The 20,388-nt window shown below is 37.3% G+C and overlaps 1 protein-coding gene across 6 annotated transcripts in view; it reads left to right on the top strand.

Annotated features, from left to right (window-relative positions):
- The window catches only part of Iftap (intraflagellar transport associated protein), a 69,097-nt gene extending 49,683 nt beyond the window's left edge, over nucleotides 1-19,414 (top strand). For all 6 annotated transcript variants that reach the window (XM_070032568.1, XM_070032564.1, XM_070032565.1 and 3 more), the window contains 2 exons: nucleotides 10,956-11,092; nucleotides 19,145-19,414. In XM_070032568.1, the coding sequence (XP_069888669.1) occupies nucleotides 10,956-11,092; nucleotides 19,145-19,300 (293 nt within the window). In that variant the 3' untranslated portion in view covers nucleotides 19,301-19,414. The remainder of the gene's footprint in view (nucleotides 1-10,955; nucleotides 11,093-19,144) is intronic.
- The last annotated feature ends 974 nt before the right edge of the window (nucleotides 19,415-20,388 follow it).

Raw genomic sequence — 20,388 nt, 5'->3', positions numbered from 1 at the left:
ACTTTAGGAATGGAAACAGAAGGCAAATATTTATATCAGATGGGAAAATTGACATTTTAAACAGGCAAGTTGCTTGTATAATTTTGGCAGCTGAGAAGTTTACTGATTAGATTCTGTTGTTATTGTTTAAGCAACAGATTTGCCTGGGGCTGCAAGGAAGTAGATTTTGTATTGTTTTCCTGCCATTGATTTTATTTGAACACCTTATTCACTCTCATAAATATTCTCTAAGAATTGGGAGTATGATTCTTTCCATGATGTTTACTTTGGCAGTCTAGGTGGGAGAGTAGAGACTATAATCAGTGGTATTGAAGAACTTTCTTTTTTTAAAAAAAATTTATTTATTTTTTATTGTGAAAGTACTGTACAGAGGGGTTACAATTACATGGGCAAGATAATGAGTACATTTCTTATCAAGCATAGTAGCCTCCTCCTCTGTTTCCCCTTCCCATCCCTTCCCATCCTCCCCGCCCGCCCCCCCCAATCTTCCCCCCCACCACCAAAGTAGTAAAGTTCATTTTCGACATGACAACTTGTACTTCTCATTGTTGCAATGGGTCCACCTATATCCTTATTTAAACTACTTGTTTGTCCCCTTCCCCTCCACAAATTATACTGACATCAAATACAGTGAAAGCAGGGGTTATACTGTGGGGGAGGGACATACAAAGCAACAAAGAAATCATCTTATAAATGCGTTAGAAACAATCGCATGAAAGAAAAAAAAAACATTTGAATACATATCTTAGGGTTCATTTCCCTAACCTCACCTTATCTGACCTTTTCTGCTTGACTCATACATATACTAGATATTGCAAATAAGGGAAACCATGGGACCTATGTTTCTTTGGGCTTGGCTTACTTCACTTAATATAATTTTTTCCAAGTCTTTCCATTTCCTAACAAATGGGGCAGTGTCATTCTTTCTGATGGAGGCATAGAATTCCATTGTGTATATATACCACATTTTTTTGATCCATTCATCTACGGAGGGGCATCTGGGTTGGTTCCATATCTTAGCTATGGTAAATAATGCTGCAATAAACATAGTTGTGCTGGTAGCTTTAGTGTGGTCTTGTTTGTGAACATTTGGGTAAATGCCCAAAAGTGGGATTGCTGGGTCATAGGGGAGCTCTATGTGGAGTCTTTTGAGGAACCTCCATACTACTTTCCAAAGTGGTTGGACAAGTTTACACTCCCACCAACAATGCAGTAAGGTTCCCTTCTGTCCACATCCCCTCCAGCATCTGTTGTTATTAAAATTCTTGATTATAGCCATTCTAACTGGGGTGAGGTGGTATCTTAATGTTGTTTTGATTTGCATTTTTTTATGGCTAGAGAGGTTGAGCATTTCTTCATGTGTCTATTGGCCATCCTTCTTTCCTCCTCTATTGAAGAACTTTCTGAAGATAATGTTTTCAGGAAGTTTGGTGTCCTGTGTTGATTTCATATCAACTTATAAACCATTCCTTTCTCTGATTTGGAATAAGACAGTTCACTTGAAAATTGTTATGTTTTCAGACAAGATGGCTCAAATTGTTATCCAGCAAAATTCCAATTTGGGTTAACTAGTTGGTATTATACTAGGGCCATCAGCATAAGAAGAATCTTCATTTTATTATATTTTTACCTCCTTAATTGACCTACTCTCTTCTCTGGCTTAATGAAACTAGCTAAAGAGATTTTTTTTTAAGGTCTAGTTCTCAGAATTATACTGCCTGGACAGGTCTTTTGACCAGTGGATGTACTTACACTATGGTTAATTGTGTTAAATGACAGTGGGTCCTGGTTCCTACTCAACAATTGGCAGCCCTCTTCAATTTTTTATTTTCAACTTTTCCAGTACTTTGAATCATTTGTAGCTAGGAAGAGGCAAGTGCCTACAAGTGAGGGATCAGTTATCTCTCCTTCTTTAAAAAAATATGATTTAATTCTTTGGTTATCCGCATCTTTGAGCAGCTTTAAGCAGCCTGTGAATGGCCAGGGATTCATACTTCACAAATGTTTAACACCTGTGGCTGGTACTGTGACTATAATGAAGAAAAAAAATAGACCACGTTTCTGTATTCATACAATTCATAAATTATTAGAAGAGCTTCAGGTATAATGATATAATCACAAACATGTCATTATAAATTATTCAGGATCTCTCGAAAGCATTGGAAGGGGAACTTAAATTTGTCTGTGGGATCAGAGAAACCTCTTTAAAGAGTGCTGGGCGCCAGTGGCTCATGCCTGTAATCTTAGCTACTCAGGAGACTAACATCTGAGGATTGCAGTTAGAAGCCAGCTTGGACAGCAAAGTCCATGAGCCTCTTTATCTCCAGTTAGCTACCAGGAGAAACCATAAATGGAACTGTGGCTCAAAGTAGTAAAGCACTAACCTTGGGAGAAAAAACTCAGTCAGCGCTCAGGCCCTGAATTCAAGCTCCTCAACAGACTTAATAAACAAATAAACAAACAAATAAATAAAGTGCTTTAAGAGCCCCAGACCCAAAGGGTAATATAACCACGAACTGCTGAAGGGGTGAGGGAGAAGGGCAGATAGGAGAGTATAGGACAGCATAAGAATGGCAGATATAGAGGTGATGGTTTAAGAAAAAAATGATACATTTCAAGCAACTTGAAATGTAGATACTGTGTTTTATACTTATGATATTAATATCTTCTTCCATGGCTTCATTTATCATTGAAAACATCAAGAGGGAGAAAATACACAAGGACCTGTTTTACAGTGGTCCTCTAGTCCTACTTCTCCAAGTTTTACGTATGCAAACATATACCCATCTCTGAAGGTCTATTCATGTTAACTATGAGGGCAAGCAAAGGCTTTTGCCCTGTCCTTATTACATCAAGAAATTTTCATTCTGTTCTTGAGAAGAGAAGAGAATTGGGAGTATAATTCTCTTCTTATCCCACTGAGAGAAGAAAAGATTTATTTAATCAATCCCTTCATTTTGCTTCGGGGGCATGCTGTTTGGAAGCTGTATATCTTTTCTTCTAGCCCTGGAGCTTCCCTTTCCCCAAGTGAGATACAGCTGAGAATCATCTCTTGACGGAAGGCTGAGGGACTCTCTCTGGGTCTCTTAAGGGCATCTGTAGAGGTGGTTTTCATTACCCCTGGTTCGGTGTCATTTGTGCAGATGTTCTCCCAGGTGGATAGTCTAACCTTTCTGTCTGGAAGGATGCCCAGTTGTGGCTGTGAAACAAGCCTTACTTCCAAATTTAACTACACTAGGCATAAAGCTCCTACTTAGATTTCCACCATTCTGATTCCTAGACACACTTCTCATTTATTTTTGTACAATTGCCCTATCCACGAAGTAACTTTCCCCTAATCTTCCTTGCCATCTCTTGGATGGGCAGTAATCATTCTCTTTCTACACTTCCACATTTTTTTCCTTTATTTTATTTGCAGAGTGTTTGTTAGATCACAGATCACTTGCAAGTAGCGTATCACTTATGTATACATATGTATGTGTTCATGTGCATATATGTATAAATGTAAACATAGATGTATATACATGAATATTCTAAATCCTGATTTAGTGGAAGTGGTGTTACCTATTTTCATTAAATATAGTGAAATCATCTGGCTTTGAATCTGTTCACCTTGCTCTTTTGTTTTCTTCCTCTCCTTATCATTTATGTCTAATTCCCCCTTACATTTTTTTGCCTATTGTGGAATAACTAAGAATTATTTAAGCCCTATTTTAGTACATTTTACAGTTATTTTCTTCCAGTGTTTTAAAGATATTCTAGGGTTTTATTTTGGTGTTTATTGTTGAAGGTGGCTTACTGGTAGAGTGCTTGCCTTGCATGCCTGAGGCCCTGGGTTCGATTCCTCAGCGCCACATAAGCAAAAAGAAAAAAGCCAGAAGTGGTGTGGTGGCTCAAGTGGTAGAGCACTAGCCTTGAGCTGAAGAGCTGAGGGATAGCACCCAGGCCCAGAGTTCAGGCCCCACGACCGGATCCCCCCACCCCCAAAAAAGAAAGATATTAAAAATCATCTGTCAGTCTGATTGCTGTCCTATGAAGTTAATGTTCTCTCCCCTCATTTGACTGTTTTTTTCCCCTTTTCTTTTCTTCAGTAATTTTACTATGTTTATGTTGTTTTGCTTGTATTTGTTTTGCTTGGGGGTGGTGGAGATTCTTGTGCTAGGAAATTCTCTGCTGTTATCTCCTTAAATATTACCCATGATCCTATCATTTTTCCATAACCCCTATGTCCCTTTTGCTCTTTTCTGTATTTTTCATCATTAAAGAATTTTGTCTTTCTTTCTTCAGTCTAAATATTTTCCACTATATTCTAGCTCATTAATCCTTTCCTGACATATCAATATTTCAGTGTTGGAATACATATCTATTTTTATTTGTCTTCACTAATGTTGCAAAAGCAATGATGGTTCTATGCTGGTGCGTTTGTGTGAACCACCATAGTGGCACTAACTATACTAGCAGTTATCATCTTTGCTGTGAAATTCACAACCAATATAAATGCAAGTTTCCACTAAAAATGTCCTTGATAAAGTTGTAAAAATGATTGACTTTTACTAATTCCTGATATGCTGACCACAACTCTTTTTTTTGTTGTTGTTGTTGTTGTTGGTCATGGGGCTTGAACTCTGGGCCTGGGCACTGTCTCTGAGCTCTTCAGCTCAAGGCTAGCACTCTACAACTTGAGCAACAGTGCCACTTTTGGTTTTCTGGTGGTTAATTGGAGATGAGAGTCACGGACTTTCCTGCTCTGGCTGGCTTTGAACCGAGATCCTCAGATCTCAGCTTCCTGAGTAGCTAGGATTGCAGGCATAAGCCACCGGCACCTGGCGACCACAACTCTTTTAACGATCTGTATTGAAATAGTATATACCCAACAAGGCACTTCTGCTACATATGGAAATACAATTAGTTATGTGGAAAAATATGTGTGAGACAGTGTGTGTGAGAGAGTGAGAGTGTGTTTAACTGTTTTTTCTCTTTTCTGAATCACAGTCTCTTTGAAAGGATGACTGACAAACTATGATTTTAAGAAAGTATCAAACAAACTCTTCCTCAATTAATAGTACTCATCGCCAGTGATAAAACTGATACTCAAACAAGTGAAAATTAGAATTTTAGGAAACCTGGTAAAATTGGTGATATTGACTAATGTGGGCTTTATTCTGCATAATGCAACATGTCAATATTTGGAAGAGCTACCTAACAGTGTGAGTCAATATTTTCCAAATAAACAATTAATTATAGTATAAAACTATGCATTGAAGAAATATCCATTCAACTTGAAAGTTAGGAGAGTGACTTTTAATATAACAATGTGAAACATTCAATAGTATGGTTTCAGATTACTTACTGAAATTAACCTTTAAAAAACTATCATTTGTCACATTTTGGTGTGGTATCTAAAAAAAATACCTGAAATCCTATGAAAAGACAAAATAATTTTCACCTTTTCAGCTATCTACCTGTTTGAGACTAGATTTTCCTTATATCAACTAAAAAAGCATAATTCAAAAATCAAATGCAGAAACAAAGAATCAAACTTTCTTCTATTAAGTCAGACATTAAAATAGATTTGAAAAGATGTAAACCTGTACTTCTCACTGATTCCTTTGTTTTTCGGAAATAGATTATTCATAAAACATTTTAAAATTGAATTAATTTTAATGATTCTATAAATAACATTAGAATATTTGTTTAATTTCAATATGATAAATGTTAATAGATATAACCCATGTAAGTAAGATATCTTTGTGATCTTTAGTAACTTTTTTCTTATTTAAAATTTTATTACTTTATTTTATTGTAAAGCTGATGTACAGAAGGGTTAGTTACATAAGTAAATCATATTAAGTGAAGTAAGCCAGACCCAAAGAACACAGGCTACCTGGTTTTCCTCATTTGTAATAATTAGCATAAGCTTAAGGTAGTCCTAGAGGATCACAATATCTTGATAACTATGTACATATGACCATATAAAATGTAGCTTATTGGGGCTGGGAATGTGGAACAGTGGTAGAGCACTTGAAGACCTGGGTTCGATTCTTCAGTACCACATAAACAGAAAAAGCTGGAGGTGGTGCTATTGCTTAAGTGGTAGAGTGCTAGCCTTGAGCAAAAGACAGTGCCCAGGCCTTGAGTTCAAGCCCAGGATTGGGGGAAAAAAAATTCCATGATATAGAAACAAGAGGTTTCTTTCTCCTCCTCCTTATGCTCCTCCTCCTCTTTTTTTAGTGTTTCATTTTGTTCCTCTGTTTTATTCCCTGTGGTCACTGTTTCTGAGTACCCTTTGTCTTTTATACAAATTTATCTGATTTGGAGAAGAGATGGGGAATTGGAAAAACAATGGGACAATGGGTGGAATAATGCAACAGGGATTCTCACTAGACACTATGTTGGAACTGAACTTCACAATGTGGAGGGGAGGAGAGTTGGGGAGTGAGAGAAAATGAGGGAGGGGGTAACACTGTTTGAAAAGAAATGTACTCATTACTTGGGTAACTTTTAAGAATAAGAACCACTAAACTAGCCTGGCATGGTTAACTCATCCCTATAATACGAGCTACTCAGGAGGCTAAAATCTGGAGGATCATGATTTGAAACCAGTCCAGGCAAAATGTCTCAGAGACTCTGTCTCCATTTAACCAGCACAAAGCTCCATTGGAAGCATGGATCAAAGTGGTACAGTGCTAGCTGTGAGCAGCCAGCAAAACAAAACAAAATTCACCAAGCTGGACTTTTATAGATAGTGGCTGTGTTGCGGAGACTGGAAAGCTAAAACATTTCTCATTATACTTTTCTTGGACATAGAAGCCCAAATGTTGAGGAAATGTGGTCACTTTACATGATGACACACAAATCGGTTGGCTAATTTTTATAACTATGCCAGGCAGATTAAATATTATTATATTCTATAATTATCAGGTAACAGGTAGGTTGCTTGCAAAAAAATGTATTAGATGACACGAGGACAGCTTTTGATTTGCTCATTATTGGCTCAGTACAGCAAGCTGAACAGCATATGTAGATCATTTGTAAATATTAGAAATTGGAACATGTAGTTGATAAGGAGAGATTAAAGTATTCCCATCAGTCTTGTCATTCAACCTCAAGAGTCAATTTGGAAATTGCTCTGTTTCTAAAATGTACATCAGCTGATACAGTGACATTTAATTAAGATAAAAACAAAGACTTTGGTTGTTTTAAAAATAATGTGGTCATCTTAAGCCCCAGAAAGCACTGGAGTTTTAGAAAGTTTTACAGGGTACTTCAGAAATTCTTTTCACTGTCATCAACAAATACAATAATTATTTTTCCCTGGAGAAGATAAGTATGTGTACAAATAACAAATCCATATTGTCTAAAAGATGGTAATTTTCCTTATAACATGTATCCTATCGGTCTTTTCTCATCTACATTAATTTGCCCTTTCATAAGCCCATTGTATTTGGAGTCACTCACCTTTGTTCTTATTATTTAGTTAATTTCTGTGTGAAAGACACATCACTTCAACCATATTCTGTTTTTGAGAGTAATGATGATACTTCTTTTATTTCATGCACAGAGTCGTATTGGCAAGTAGGTTTTCAACACCTGCTATTCAGTTTAAAAGACATGGTGCAGGAAATTCATTTTCTGTCTCCAACTGGTTGAGAATCACTACACATGCAGGGACTCTATTAGGCCCCAGCAGACATGCTGGGGTGAGTTTTGCTTTTACACTGAAGAAAAGAAATGTCAATACATGTTAGTTAAAATACAGAGGATGAGTCTTCTTGTTTTTGAAAGAATTGTATCCATGGCAGTGGAATTATTAGGAAAGAAATAATTTTTGTTGAAATTACTAACTTTTTCTTTGCAAACAGATTAGAGAAGTGTAGAGTTGGAGTGAAGGAACTGCAAACTGGCTATACCATTTGTCAGTCAGAACAATGATCTGCAGTAGCCCTTAAAGCAGAATTGATTTTGATTTCACATTTGAGCCTGTTATTTCCTCTGGCAGCCAGAGGGTCTGGGGTATATTGGTTTTCACATTCAGAGGTCTGAACCTTTCTTTTGCTGCCTTGTTAGCAGCCCTGGCCAGCCATAGGTCAGTCCTAGTCAGTTACATGAAGGAGCTCCATGAGGGAGCTGGCGTTGAACTCACAAATAGATACATTAGAAAGCCAAGTTTCTTGGATTTAAGCATGCTACTTCTGTTGGCCAAAAAAAAAGTGTAGGAAGTGTACTTTATGCTGCCCAACCATGCTAATGTTTACTATAGTGACACTTCCAGTACTTGAGTTTGATGCATAATTGAATCAAGTTAAATAAGACACATAATGAAAAGTCTGCTTTAAAAAGTGATATGGGAAATTTGATCTCTGAACTCAATACCAATTCACAAATAATGAGACCAGGGTTTTGGAGAAAAGGAAATAAAAGGCTTATTAATTTTGTCAGACAAAATGAGGACATTGCATTGTTATCTCAGAAAGAACCACAGTCCTGCCTTCTGGAGAGGTTTTTACAGCCAAGCCCAGGAGCCTGCGTTTCTGGATGTATGTAAAGAGGCTTGATTTAGGGCTGGATGGTGGTCTTGGGCTCTCTGACCTCTAGGTGTATCTCTAGAGCTGTAGTTCTGCAGGATAAGAGGAGGAGCATGGTGATGTCTGGAGCTGAGAATATGTACTTCAGTTCCCTCCCATGGGGACATAGGGATATAATAGGGGAAGAGGTAGAAGAGTGAGAAAGAAAAAAAACTTATGTGAGATAGCATCTGGCTGTTGAGCTAAACTTATAGTTGTGACATATTTGGATATCTATTCCTGTTTACAAAATAAGTTCATGATGTGACATTGTAGGCTAAGATACAGGGCTTGGTGGATGGATTGCCCAGCCCTGCTCTTCTGTGGGATTGGTTCTAAGTGATTAGGAATCTGAGTTTATTCTCACTGTTTATCACCCAGGAAATAATAGAACTCTTGGAAGGATTAGCTGTGCTGATGCTTGTAAAATGCTGGACATAAAGTAAATGTTGGCTAATATTAGTTTTTCTTTATGCTAAACAGCAAGACCATATTCTAAGATTTTAATAATTGGTCATGACAGAACTATGTTTATAGTTCTACCAAACTGTTCTACCAGATTGATGATGAAGGCCTAACTTAAAGAATAGTGATTCTATTTTTTTTATTTTTATGAGAGTTGTTGTCTACATTGGTGAACCATGCATTTCAAAAGGGTTTTAGGGAAGTGGTGCTATAGCTCCAGTGGTAGAGCGCTCACCTTGAACTGAAGAGCACAGGGATAGCGCCCAAGCCGAGTTCAAGCCCCACAACCGACCAAAACAAAAAAACAACAACAACAACAAAAAAAGGAGGAATGAGAATCGGGACTGGGAAGTTGGCTCAGTGGGTAGAGTGCTTGCCTTGCATACATGAGGCCCTGGGTTCGATTCCTCAGCACCATATAAGAAGAAAAAAGCCGGAAGTGCTGCTGTGGCTCAAGTGGTAGGGCACTATCCTTGAGCTGAAGAGCTGAGGGACAGCACCCAGGCCCAGAGTTCAGCCCCCAAAACTGACAAAAAAAAAAAAAAAAGGGTTTCAGCTTTTGTATATCAATACCAGCTTCAGTTAGCTCGATATCTATCTATCTATCTATCTATCTATCTATCTATCTATCTATCTATCTATCTATCTATCTATCTATCTATCTATCTATGCTGCCACTGGCAACAGTCCAGGCATGCCTGTTGCTAATTAATCACTTCCACTGAGAACTTAATTAGTGGCTTAATGAGGATCATTGTAGAGTAGCAGGCAGCATCTTCCTGAGCCAGCTGCAAGTTCCTGGCTAGCATCAGCTAGTCCTAGTCCTTCTGGTCCTTTGGAAACTCCTATGCTTCTGTTTGTCCTCCATAAAAATCACTGGTTGTCTGTTAGGCAGTCATTAACTGTCACACCTATAAGGAAGGAACATATACATTTATGTTGAATGGATCAGAAAACCAAGATTGGTTGTTGAATTCTTGTGATTGTGCTAGTACAGGAAACATGTTATTGTTTGCAAGTGTTGAAAAAGAAAATGTGTATTCTGAATATGACAAAGTATTTCATTTTTCTGAAAGTTAAAGTGCTTTTCTTCTGGCATTGTTGTTATATATATGTGTGTGTGTATATATATATATATATATATATATATATATATATGTGAAATATTGCTACACTGTTACTAGATGAAATAAGTACTCTATTTTCTTTCTCTGTACTCCCTCGGGAAAATATGGCAAAATGAGGCAAAATTAGCATCTTCTTCCTGCCTTAGTCTCCTGTAGAAGTAGAAATTTGTTTCAGATTTCAAGGCAAAATTGAGTTACTCACCAAACAACATTTCTCTCATTCTCTCTTTTGGATAGACTGTGACTCTGCAACAGTAAGATAAAAACAAATGTACCAATCGCTTCTTCCTTAGAGAAGGGGATTTCTTTGAGTCAAGTTCCCAAAATGAGGACATGCATAGTAGAATGGACCTACTTTGCATGAACATATTTTCTGGTTTCCTTCTTCTTTCTTCCTTCCTTCCTTCATTTCTTCCTTCCTTCCTTCCTTCCTTCCTTCCTTCCTTCCTTCCTTCCTTCCTTCTTCCTTTCTCTTTCTCATTCTCTCTCTCTTTCCTCCTCCTCCTCTTCTTAATCTTAATCTTCAGTCTTGGGGCTTGAACGCAGGGCCTGAGCACTGTCCTTGAGCTTCTTTTGCTCAAGGCTAGCACTCTATCACTTGAGCCACAGTGCCACTTTCAGGTTTTTTCTGTTTATGTGATACTGAGGACTCGACCCCAGAGCTTCATGCATGCTAGGCAAGCACTCTATCACTAAGCCACCTTCCCAGCCCAATGCATGAGCATGTTTTTATCCTTCCTTTGGCTGTTAGATCACTGGTGCTAAGTGTTGATCAATTGAAATATTTTGTAATCAACAGATAGGATGCTGCTTCCAGGAGAAGTGGAACAGGAATTAAGCACCTATGTTCCTTCTTACACTCCTGTGGACCGGCCTCCCATCAATGAAGAGAAGCTGAAGCCTACTGTCAAAAGGACGATGGAGCAAGTGTCTGAGGTACTCCTCAGAGAATGTAGTGCCTAGATTTTCTAGTTTGTCCTGTTAGGGAAATGTGCTCTTGTTCTGTGCTTTCTTTTTCCTTAGACGTGGGGAAATTCAGAACTTGTTATTTAATTGGTTCCTGTCCTATTGATTTTTAAGAAAATATCATTTACTTTATTATTATAAAGTGACGTACAGAGGGATTACAATGACATGAATAAGGTAATGAGTGCATTTCCTTTCATACAGTGTCCTCTGTTCCCATACTCTCTCCCAGTCCCTCCCCCATTAGTTGTATAGTTCACTTTCATCAGTGTCCAGTGAGCTCCACTACTGTACTTTTTCACCCATTTCCCTTGAGTTCTGTACCCTCCCCCAACCCTCCTGCAGATATACAAGTGAATATACCATGCATAAAGAAAAGCCAGACTCATCAATAAATAAAATTTTAATAAAAAGAAAGAAAACAAAGAGATCTCTTATTTCCATATCTTGGAGTTCATTTAGATATATATTATTTTATATGAATATGGGTCTTTAATGATTATACTCCTTTTAAGCACACAGAGAAATTACATTTTTATGTGGGAACTCTCTCAGCTTTATGATGTATGTCATACTGAAGAATAAGCAATAGAAAGAAGGGACAGTTTTCTTATCTCTTTTGGCCTGAACTGGCTGTGGTTCTTATCATTTCTAAGGTCTTACAAATTTGTGATATTAGTGAAGATAGGACCACACTGCTGTAACAAAATCTTGATAATAATTCCAAGGCTGAAGGATGTAGAAGTCTATTTCTCTTACTTAGCAGTCTAGAGAGAGGTCTTAGAGTGAATAGGTCAGTTCCCTAGGGTCATCGGAGACTAAAGGCTCCTTGAGGCACTGTCCCCAAGCTGAACGTTCCAAGTCAGATTGCCACCATACTTAGAGGGGCAGGGATAGGAGCTTGGGTGTAGGCATGCCACTGCAAGGCCTAGGACTTTGGATCCTTCATTGCTGCTCATGTCCCATTGGCAACCACTTAAGTCATGTGTTCCTAGCTAGCCACAATAGAGACAATGTGCACAATAGCAGGAGAGAATAGACTCTCTGTTAACACCTTTACCCTCTCAGACATAGAACCTGAAAGCCACTTTAGTTATCATTTTGCTATTCTTCTATATATACTTGGCAAATGGGCACTAACAGAGGCTGCTGGTGGTGCTGGAAAGTGACCCTTGTGACCTTCCTTATTTTAGTATAAAGGGGATCAGCCCCAATAAGTTGTTAAGGGCTTTTAGTTAAATCTGTGGATTTCTAATGAACTCCCCAAGGTCTTTCTTGGCTAGTATAATCATTCAGGTACTAGTCTTATAACTGGAATTTAATTCTATTTGTAGAATCAGTTGGAATTATGACATTCAAAAGTAATGCAGTGGAATTCTAAGCTGCCATGTTCCATGTTTAGTATTTTTAAAAACATCAAAATATCACAAACATATATCCAAGGTGCTTACAGGTTTATATTAAACTCCCAAATTGGCTACCAGACAAATAGATCAGGACAGCCACTTTCTAATATGCTTTTTGAATTATAAATTACATTCTTGGACTTATAAAAAACTAAAATTGCAATACTATTCTTAGCAGGAATCAATTTCTTTTTAAGGCTCATTTGTATTCTTGACTATTGGAAGTTGGTCTTAGAAGTTGTTGTGCTAGCCATTGAATATGGCATCTAGTACCTTTGTAAAAACACAATTACACTTAAGTATATAAGTATTCTAGGACAGTAGAGGAAAAAAGTGGTTTCAGTTATAGGTTAAAAAAATTCTGAATGATCTCGAATCTGTTGAATAGTAAAACACAAAACTGTATGATTGCATTAAACATTTTGATTTCTCAATTTCACAGGATTTTTGAGCATTTTTCAATGTTGGAATCAAAATAATATAAATGAATTTTGTATTTCTCAACTCATAAGCCATTCATGAATAACTTGTGTTGTTTTGTAAATATCCTGACCAATATTTTGTTTGAGATCTTTCTTTATTCTTCTTTTTCCCTTACCCTTTCTCCTTTCCGTCTCATCCTTCTTTTTTTCCTCTTCTTCCTTTCCTCTTCCTTCTCCTCTTCCCTCCTTTCTTCTTTCTGTTCTCCTTTCCCCTTTCTTTTTTCTTTTCTATTTTGAGACAGAGTCTTACTATGCAGTTCAGTCTAGCCTTAAAGTTTATATGTAGTCCAATTTGGCCTAAAACTTGTGATCCTCTTGCCTCAGCCTTCCAGCTGCTGGGATTCTAGGTATATACCATTATATCTGGCTTAGGATTTTTATTTCTAACTATTATCTGTAAGAGACTGTCTAGAATCACAACATTGCAACATCTCTGTCTTGGTTTGATACCATTAAGCTTATCTCAAGCCTTTATTATAATGTCACCAAAAAAACATAATCATCAGTTTCCAGCAGATGTCCTAAAAGTGCTCACCAAATGCCATTTGGAGAGCAGGGACAGCAATTGATTTTCTGCTGTCAGTGTGAAAGGTGAAAATGTGATCTGGCTGTCTTGACTTTCTCTTAATTTTCTCTTAAGAACTATTGATCCACTTTCTGATATTTTGGGCCTATTTGATTTTTTTCTTAATATTAGCAGTTTTGTACATGTGAATTTTTTAGCCTTAGAGTTAAACCTTTTTCTAAGAACCTTCAATGTTGTATTTGTAAATAACTTGCTTTTTTTCCTCGCTACTCTATTTTGAGAAATTTGGGAAGTTTTGAACAGCTTTATAGAGTTCAGGTTAGGAAGATGAAAAGTTGTTACTTGTTATCAAAACCTTAAAAGAGGTCAGTATACAAAAAAACTTGATGTTTTAATGGGAGAGCTGCTTTTCCAGTTCATAATAGGATTCTAAAAAATGGCCATCTATAAAAGACAGTTTATTTACTGTATTACTTTGTATGCTAGCTTACAGCTATATGTTACCATTATTGATTTGAGCATTAGTTCTTTTTTCTTTAGTTTGCCTATGTGGTACCATGAATGAAAATGATGCCTCTTTTAACAGTGTCTCTGGTAGAATAAGTCACATGAGCAATTTTAAGGAAAAGCAAAGTTTTCTAATAGTGTAACAAATTGTATTCCCTGAGAGGCCACAAAAAGATTTCAATTAGATTTGAAATTAGACACCTGAAATCCACACATATTTCTCTCAGCTCCTTAGGCAAAAACAACAAGTTAATAACTTAATTCACAGTTGTTGTTTTTTTGTTTAGTAGCAGGGGATTTGGTGTTCGATTGCACAAATTCTTGCCTGAAATAAATCAGAATTTCAGATTGTAATTTAAAGCCTTGCAGTCTTATAGTTTAGAACCCTGAAATAAACCAAATTTGAAAGAAGAGAATTCCCAGTCTGCTACAACAGTCAATAGCCTGAAAGGCAGAGCAGAAATGTAACCTTCCTATACTGTAAAAGCCATCCTCTAGTAGGCCACAGTGATGTTTACTGAATGACAGTGAACACCTCGCATCTCACTTTGAATTATGTGTCTATTACCTGTTTTGGGAGAATCCAATTCATTCCTCTCCTGCTTATCTTCATAAGCTTGTTTAGTTCAAATGTAAGATGTGGCTCAGTTCCATACATACAGTAGCCATGTAATAAACCATTGTTGAATGCACAAATATATATACATATCCTCACTACTTACTGGGAACAATTTTCTGACACAACACAGTTTGGCGGGGGGAGTCATTGTGTCTTTTCTTTTCTCTTGATTAATTCCCCTCAGCGTATAAACACATTCAGATCTCTCTGATCCTTAAGAAAATGAGACAAAACAAGAAAAGAAAAACATGCCCTTTGTTTTGGATCCCTTTTTGGCTACTGACTATTCCTTTTCCGTAGGTTTTTTTTTTTTCCCCCAGCCTTCAGAAGTCACTAGACTCTACTAGTTGATTCTGCTTCCTTTCCACTCAGCCCCCTCTCAGAATACCACAAAATGTCCTAGGCCTCCGTCGCTTGCCTGCATGTGTTCAGAATGAAGGCACTAACTACTTTATAGTGGCTCAATCCAGCCAATAAGAGATGAGTGGTTATCCTTGCTACCCTCTCCCTTACACTCAGAGATAGCAAATTGGGAATCTTATTTCTATGACTTATTCATGACAGCCCCCCTCTCTGCAAAGCTATTCTTCCCTCAACCTTGTTTACTGATACACTTTAAAGATCCTCTTAGTTATTACACCGGGCAGCTCTGAATCCTCCCAGGCCCATACAGTCTAGTCTGGAATAGGCATCCTTTCTCCGCTCCTGTCATCCCTTTAGCTGCACCATTTGTGTTTACTGTATGTTATTATGCTTTGTTTATAGGTTTATCTCGCTTGTGATTTTCCTACAGGTCTTTATCTTTGCATTCCCTGACACCTTACACTGACATTTTGACTCATGGATGTGCTGATCACGTTGCGTTATATTCCCCAAGCAGTCTGAAATATTCTGAGACTCATTGTTTGGCCTTGCAAGTAGTTTTAGTTTATTTGCTTTTCTAGTTCAGCATTTAACTGCCTAAGAAGATAATCTGACAAAGCTACTGTTAATAACTCTTAGTTTCTAAGGGAAGAAATCTATCTGTTTAAGTGTATAAATATACGCTTACATTTATTATAAATGAGTAATCCTTAACATTATTATATTTATTAACTTTCTGAAATTTCTTGTTCTTGCTTTGGTTAATATAAAATGACTGAAGAAGATCATGTGTCATAATGAAGAATTTAAGCATATGAAAAACAACTTAAAGGAAAATGCTATTTTTAAGAAATTTCTCTAACTGAGGTACCATAATTTGAGATGTTATAGTCTCAAGAGATACTGGGATCTGTGTGAAAAGAGAGGGATAAGATGATAGTGGGCTGGGTCTGAAACTAACTTGGCTATGGGAGTTAGTCCTCATTTGAGATTCAGAAATCCAAAATGCAAGCCCTGCATTATCAGGGCTGCTAAGACAAGTTGAGTAAAAAGTGTGGTGATATGGGGGCTCGTAGGGTTTTCTTCAGGGTGACAGTACTTGATGGAGAGGAAATGAAGCTTTTTCATTTTTCACTCCTGTGCTTTCCTTTCCCTTCTTGCAATTCTATCAGTGAGCATGGCCTATAATACGAATATCAGTCATTTATTTCTGTCTCCTTGAAGTTCTTATGAAACCTCATAGACTCAGGTTTTGCTAGATTTATTTTGTGCTCTCAATATCTAATACTTACAAGTTTTTGAGTAAACAAGCCAGGTGGGGGAAGTTTGGAATCCGAGGACCATTTCTGTTGGATAGAAGGAATGTGAACTCACAGCATGGTACCGCGGGGCTTTTTAGCACAGCAGAGCAATTTGTGTAATTTAAAAGTGTGTAATTTAAAATCTTACATGGGAAGTGAACAAAGCAAAATGACTTCACGTGGTGAGGATGGCTGTCTGCAGAGGCCACACAGTGGAGATCTGAGTCACAATGCAGTGAGCACACGCAGAATGAGCTTGGTATCATTCATGAGGGCATGCGTTTAGACCAGGCATAAGAGAGCAGAAAATGCCATCAGATTGGATGTGCTGTCTTCTTCACACGTACTGCTAGAATCAGTCATCCTCCATCAGGATGGGATAGGGCTGAAGTCTGCAGGCCTCAATACTGAGTGCAGTTGGAGATGGTGTCCTTGTCTTGGGTTATTGTGTGTTCTTTGAGTTTGTTGTAGCAATGTTATCCCTCTGTCATTCCAGCTGTGGTGAGGATTAAATCTCGGAATATGATAGAAACAGACAGGTTCATCAGTCTGCTCTGTAGAAGATTTGCTTCCAATCTGACCTGAAAACAGGAAATAGGCTTCAGTTTCCTTGTGGCCTTGAGAATATTATTTAAGGTCGTTTGTGGGAACTGCTTAGCTTCCTCAGGAATTTTGAATTGGTTGATTCAGTTTTGGCTTGGTTGATTCTTTTTTTTTTTTTTTAAATATTATTTTATTTTATTTGAGAATATACTGTACAGAGGGGCTACAATTACATGGGCAGGATAATGCATACATTTCTTACCAAGCATTGCAGCCTCCTCCTTTGTTTACCCTTCACCTCCCTTCCCAGCCTCCCCCCTCCCCCCACCCAATTATACCCCCCTCCCCCCCCCCCACCGACATTGTAAAGCTGGTTTTGACATGACATTTTGTACTTCTCATTGTTGCAACAGGTCCACCTGAATCCTTAAACGACTTGTTTGCCCCCATCTCCTCCACATGTTATACTGACATCAAATATAGTGAAAGCAGGGGTTACACTGTGGGGGAGGGACATACAAAGCAACAAAGAAATAATCTTATAAATGCGTTAGAAACATATGCATGAAAGAAACGAAAACATTAAAATACATATTTAAGGGTTCATTTTCCTAACATCACATTATCTGACCTTTTCTGCTTGACTCATACCTATACTAGATATTTCAAATAAGGGAAACCATGGGACCTATGCTTCTTTGGGCCTGGCTTACTTCACTTAATATAATTTTTTCCAATTGGCTTGGTTGATTCTTACTAATGTTTATTGAGCAGGTTCAGTTTTATTCAAAGCAGAAGACCCTGGATTCAAATGATGCTTTTCTCTCTTATTAATTGTGTAGCCTTACCCAAGTTCCATATCCTTTAGGAGTTTCCTAAGATGGGATAACAGTGAATTGTGGAAGGGTTGTTTGAAGTCTGTGCTGCTGTCTACATGGCTCCAGGTCTTAGGGCTAGCATGTGGTGGGAACTCAGTGGCAGCTCTTTACCATTACTCTTGTCATAACTTTCTAATAGAAACAAAATACTTGCATCTGTAAAATGTTTTCCTTGCTAGTTTACTAAGGAAGAATGATAGATCCCTGGTGTTAGTTACTGATACCACACACCTAAGTGTAGGATATGACTGCCAAACAGGTAGGAGAGATCTACTCCTGTTGGCTTATTTTCCACCGTTAGTAGCAACACATTTTCTGAGCAATATGCTCCACTTCATAAACAATGAAATCATCTTCCATGTAAAACTATTTAAAACTAATGATTGTTTCTTCATTCTTGGATAAACCATACTTTTCAATTATTTTGACCTTACCATATGGTAGAGCTGGATGGATCTCATTATATGACACACCATTTACTTTTGGAGAAGCTTTTTAGGGGATGACATCGTGAGATTTTTTTTAATATGCTTTTTATCTACCGTCCTTTAGTAAATGTTCAAAACTCACACATTTGAATGAATATGTACAAAATGATTACCTTTCCTTGCAGCTACTCACTTTACATAAACTGGAATATTTTGAAATTTATTGGTAAGAAAACAGGGATCCTGGACTTTTAAGATGAAACTTTGTGTTTTAATTCCTTCCTTTTTAATTACTTTTGTCTTTAAGTAGTTCTACAAAGGAGTTGCTAATCAACAAAGCAGTTTATGAATCAATGCACCATGATCAATGTTACTTCTTTCATCATTCTCTCCCATTCCTCCTACCCTTATCCTTTCCCTCAGTTTTCTTAATTTTATTGAGTATGTATTGAATTTTATAATTCTTTCTGTTATTGGACAGAAGATATCGATATTATCCAAAGAAGTATAGAAAATGTAGGATACTTTTTATCATTGGAAATTATATTTTATTAATACAAGTGTTTTTTGTAAATGGTGGAAAAACATTTACTGTTGATCAAAACTCTTAAGGTATATTTTCTCACATTTTAATACAATGCCTATGTTTTCCATATCGCTGCTACTACATACAAGTGCTAAGGAATGCAGTGAACATGTGCATGGGAAACTTTCTGGTCCTTGCCTTGGGCAGAATTAAGCTAATGATATTCATTCACATGCAGTATGGTACAAATGAGGCATATTAAGAGGTTTAAATTAGGTCAAATTGAATAATTGAATTTATTTCTTTACTTAAAAACAGCTTAATCAGCTGAGAGTGCTGAAGTCTAAAAAAGTTTAATTAAATATTAATGGGTGGTTTATGTTTCAACTTTATCCTTGTTTACTATTATTGTATTTTTTTTCTTCCTTTGTCACATTTTATAGATACTTGGGGATGAAGTTCAGCCCTTCTCACTTGATGAAGAATTTGATTATGACAATGTGACTCTAACCCCCAAGTACACTCCTGAAGATATAGACACCATCAAAGAACTGTTGAAGCATGGGAGAAAGAACACCAGCAGCAACACACAACAGTAACAGTCAATGAGAACCCCCATAACTGACACCTAAAGCTTTATTTTTATTTTTATTTTATTAAAGCAATAAAATAAAAGATAAAAGGAATTAAAAATAAATCAACCATAATTCTCTCTGTGGAAATTTACATGTGTGGTTTAATTGACCAATTATCTATCATTATGGAGGAAGAGGAACTAACAAGACCTAAGAGAGGCTTGCTTTACAGAATTCTTTTCGGTCACATTACTAGTACACCCTGAGATTGGTCGGGGAAATGTGAGTGGGAAGTGGGACAGGAAGCAATGCCTGCCGAAGTAATGGTTGGATTTGAGCAGGTTGTATGTGCAATGTCATGAAGACTGGACACATGTTTCCATGTTCTTGGGGGTAAGTGACAATGTGAGGGACATATAAAACATGCATCGAGGAAAAAGTGCTCAGGTGAGCAGGGGACTGGTTCCAGCTGTTGGGAGATAATAGTATCAGTGTGATTGTTTAGAGATTAGCATTGGTTGGCAAAGGGCTTCCCTGAAAGACATCTGAGAGATGATTACAGATCATCTATGGAGGTCATGGAGTTTGTCTTCATTATGAAACCATTTGAGAAACAGAGTGCAAGGAATGGGTCCTGCCATCACAAGTTCAAAATACAGTTTGAAAAGGCAAGCCGACAAGAGAATGTAAAAACATAAGATGGGATATAACTTATGTAGGAAACCCTTAAAGGAATGAGGAAAGGGCTGAAGACACAGAATAATGCGATGAAGTAATTATTTAGTAATAAAGCAATCAGTAAGAAGTTCAATATACTTAGTCTTTACTGATTTTTCTTTTCTCTTTTGAATACTTTATTTTTTTAGAGCAGTTTTAGCTTCACAGCAAAACTGAGAAAGAGAATTCCCAAATATTCTTTGCTGCCTGCCACCACCCTCCCCTCCTATACCCATCCCACACCAGAGACTACATTTATTTTGGTTTTGTTTTAGGTTTTCTATTACTTTTCTTCTCTCTATTGTCATCATCTTTGGTAAAAACATGTAACATGAGATCTACCACTTTACAGCAAGAGAGAGGAAGATGGAGAAAAAAAGAAACAAGATAAGAAG

This window comes from Dipodomys merriami, unplaced genomic scaffold, assembly GCF_024711535.1.
Source record: "Dipodomys merriami isolate MVZ:Mamm:240054 unplaced genomic scaffold, mDipMer1.0.p SCAF_21, whole genome shotgun sequence".
In the NCBI taxonomy this organism is placed as follows: domain Eukaryota; kingdom Metazoa; phylum Chordata; class Mammalia; order Rodentia; family Heteromyidae; genus Dipodomys; species Dipodomys merriami.
This window is presented reverse-complemented; position numbering and strand designations above follow the sequence as displayed.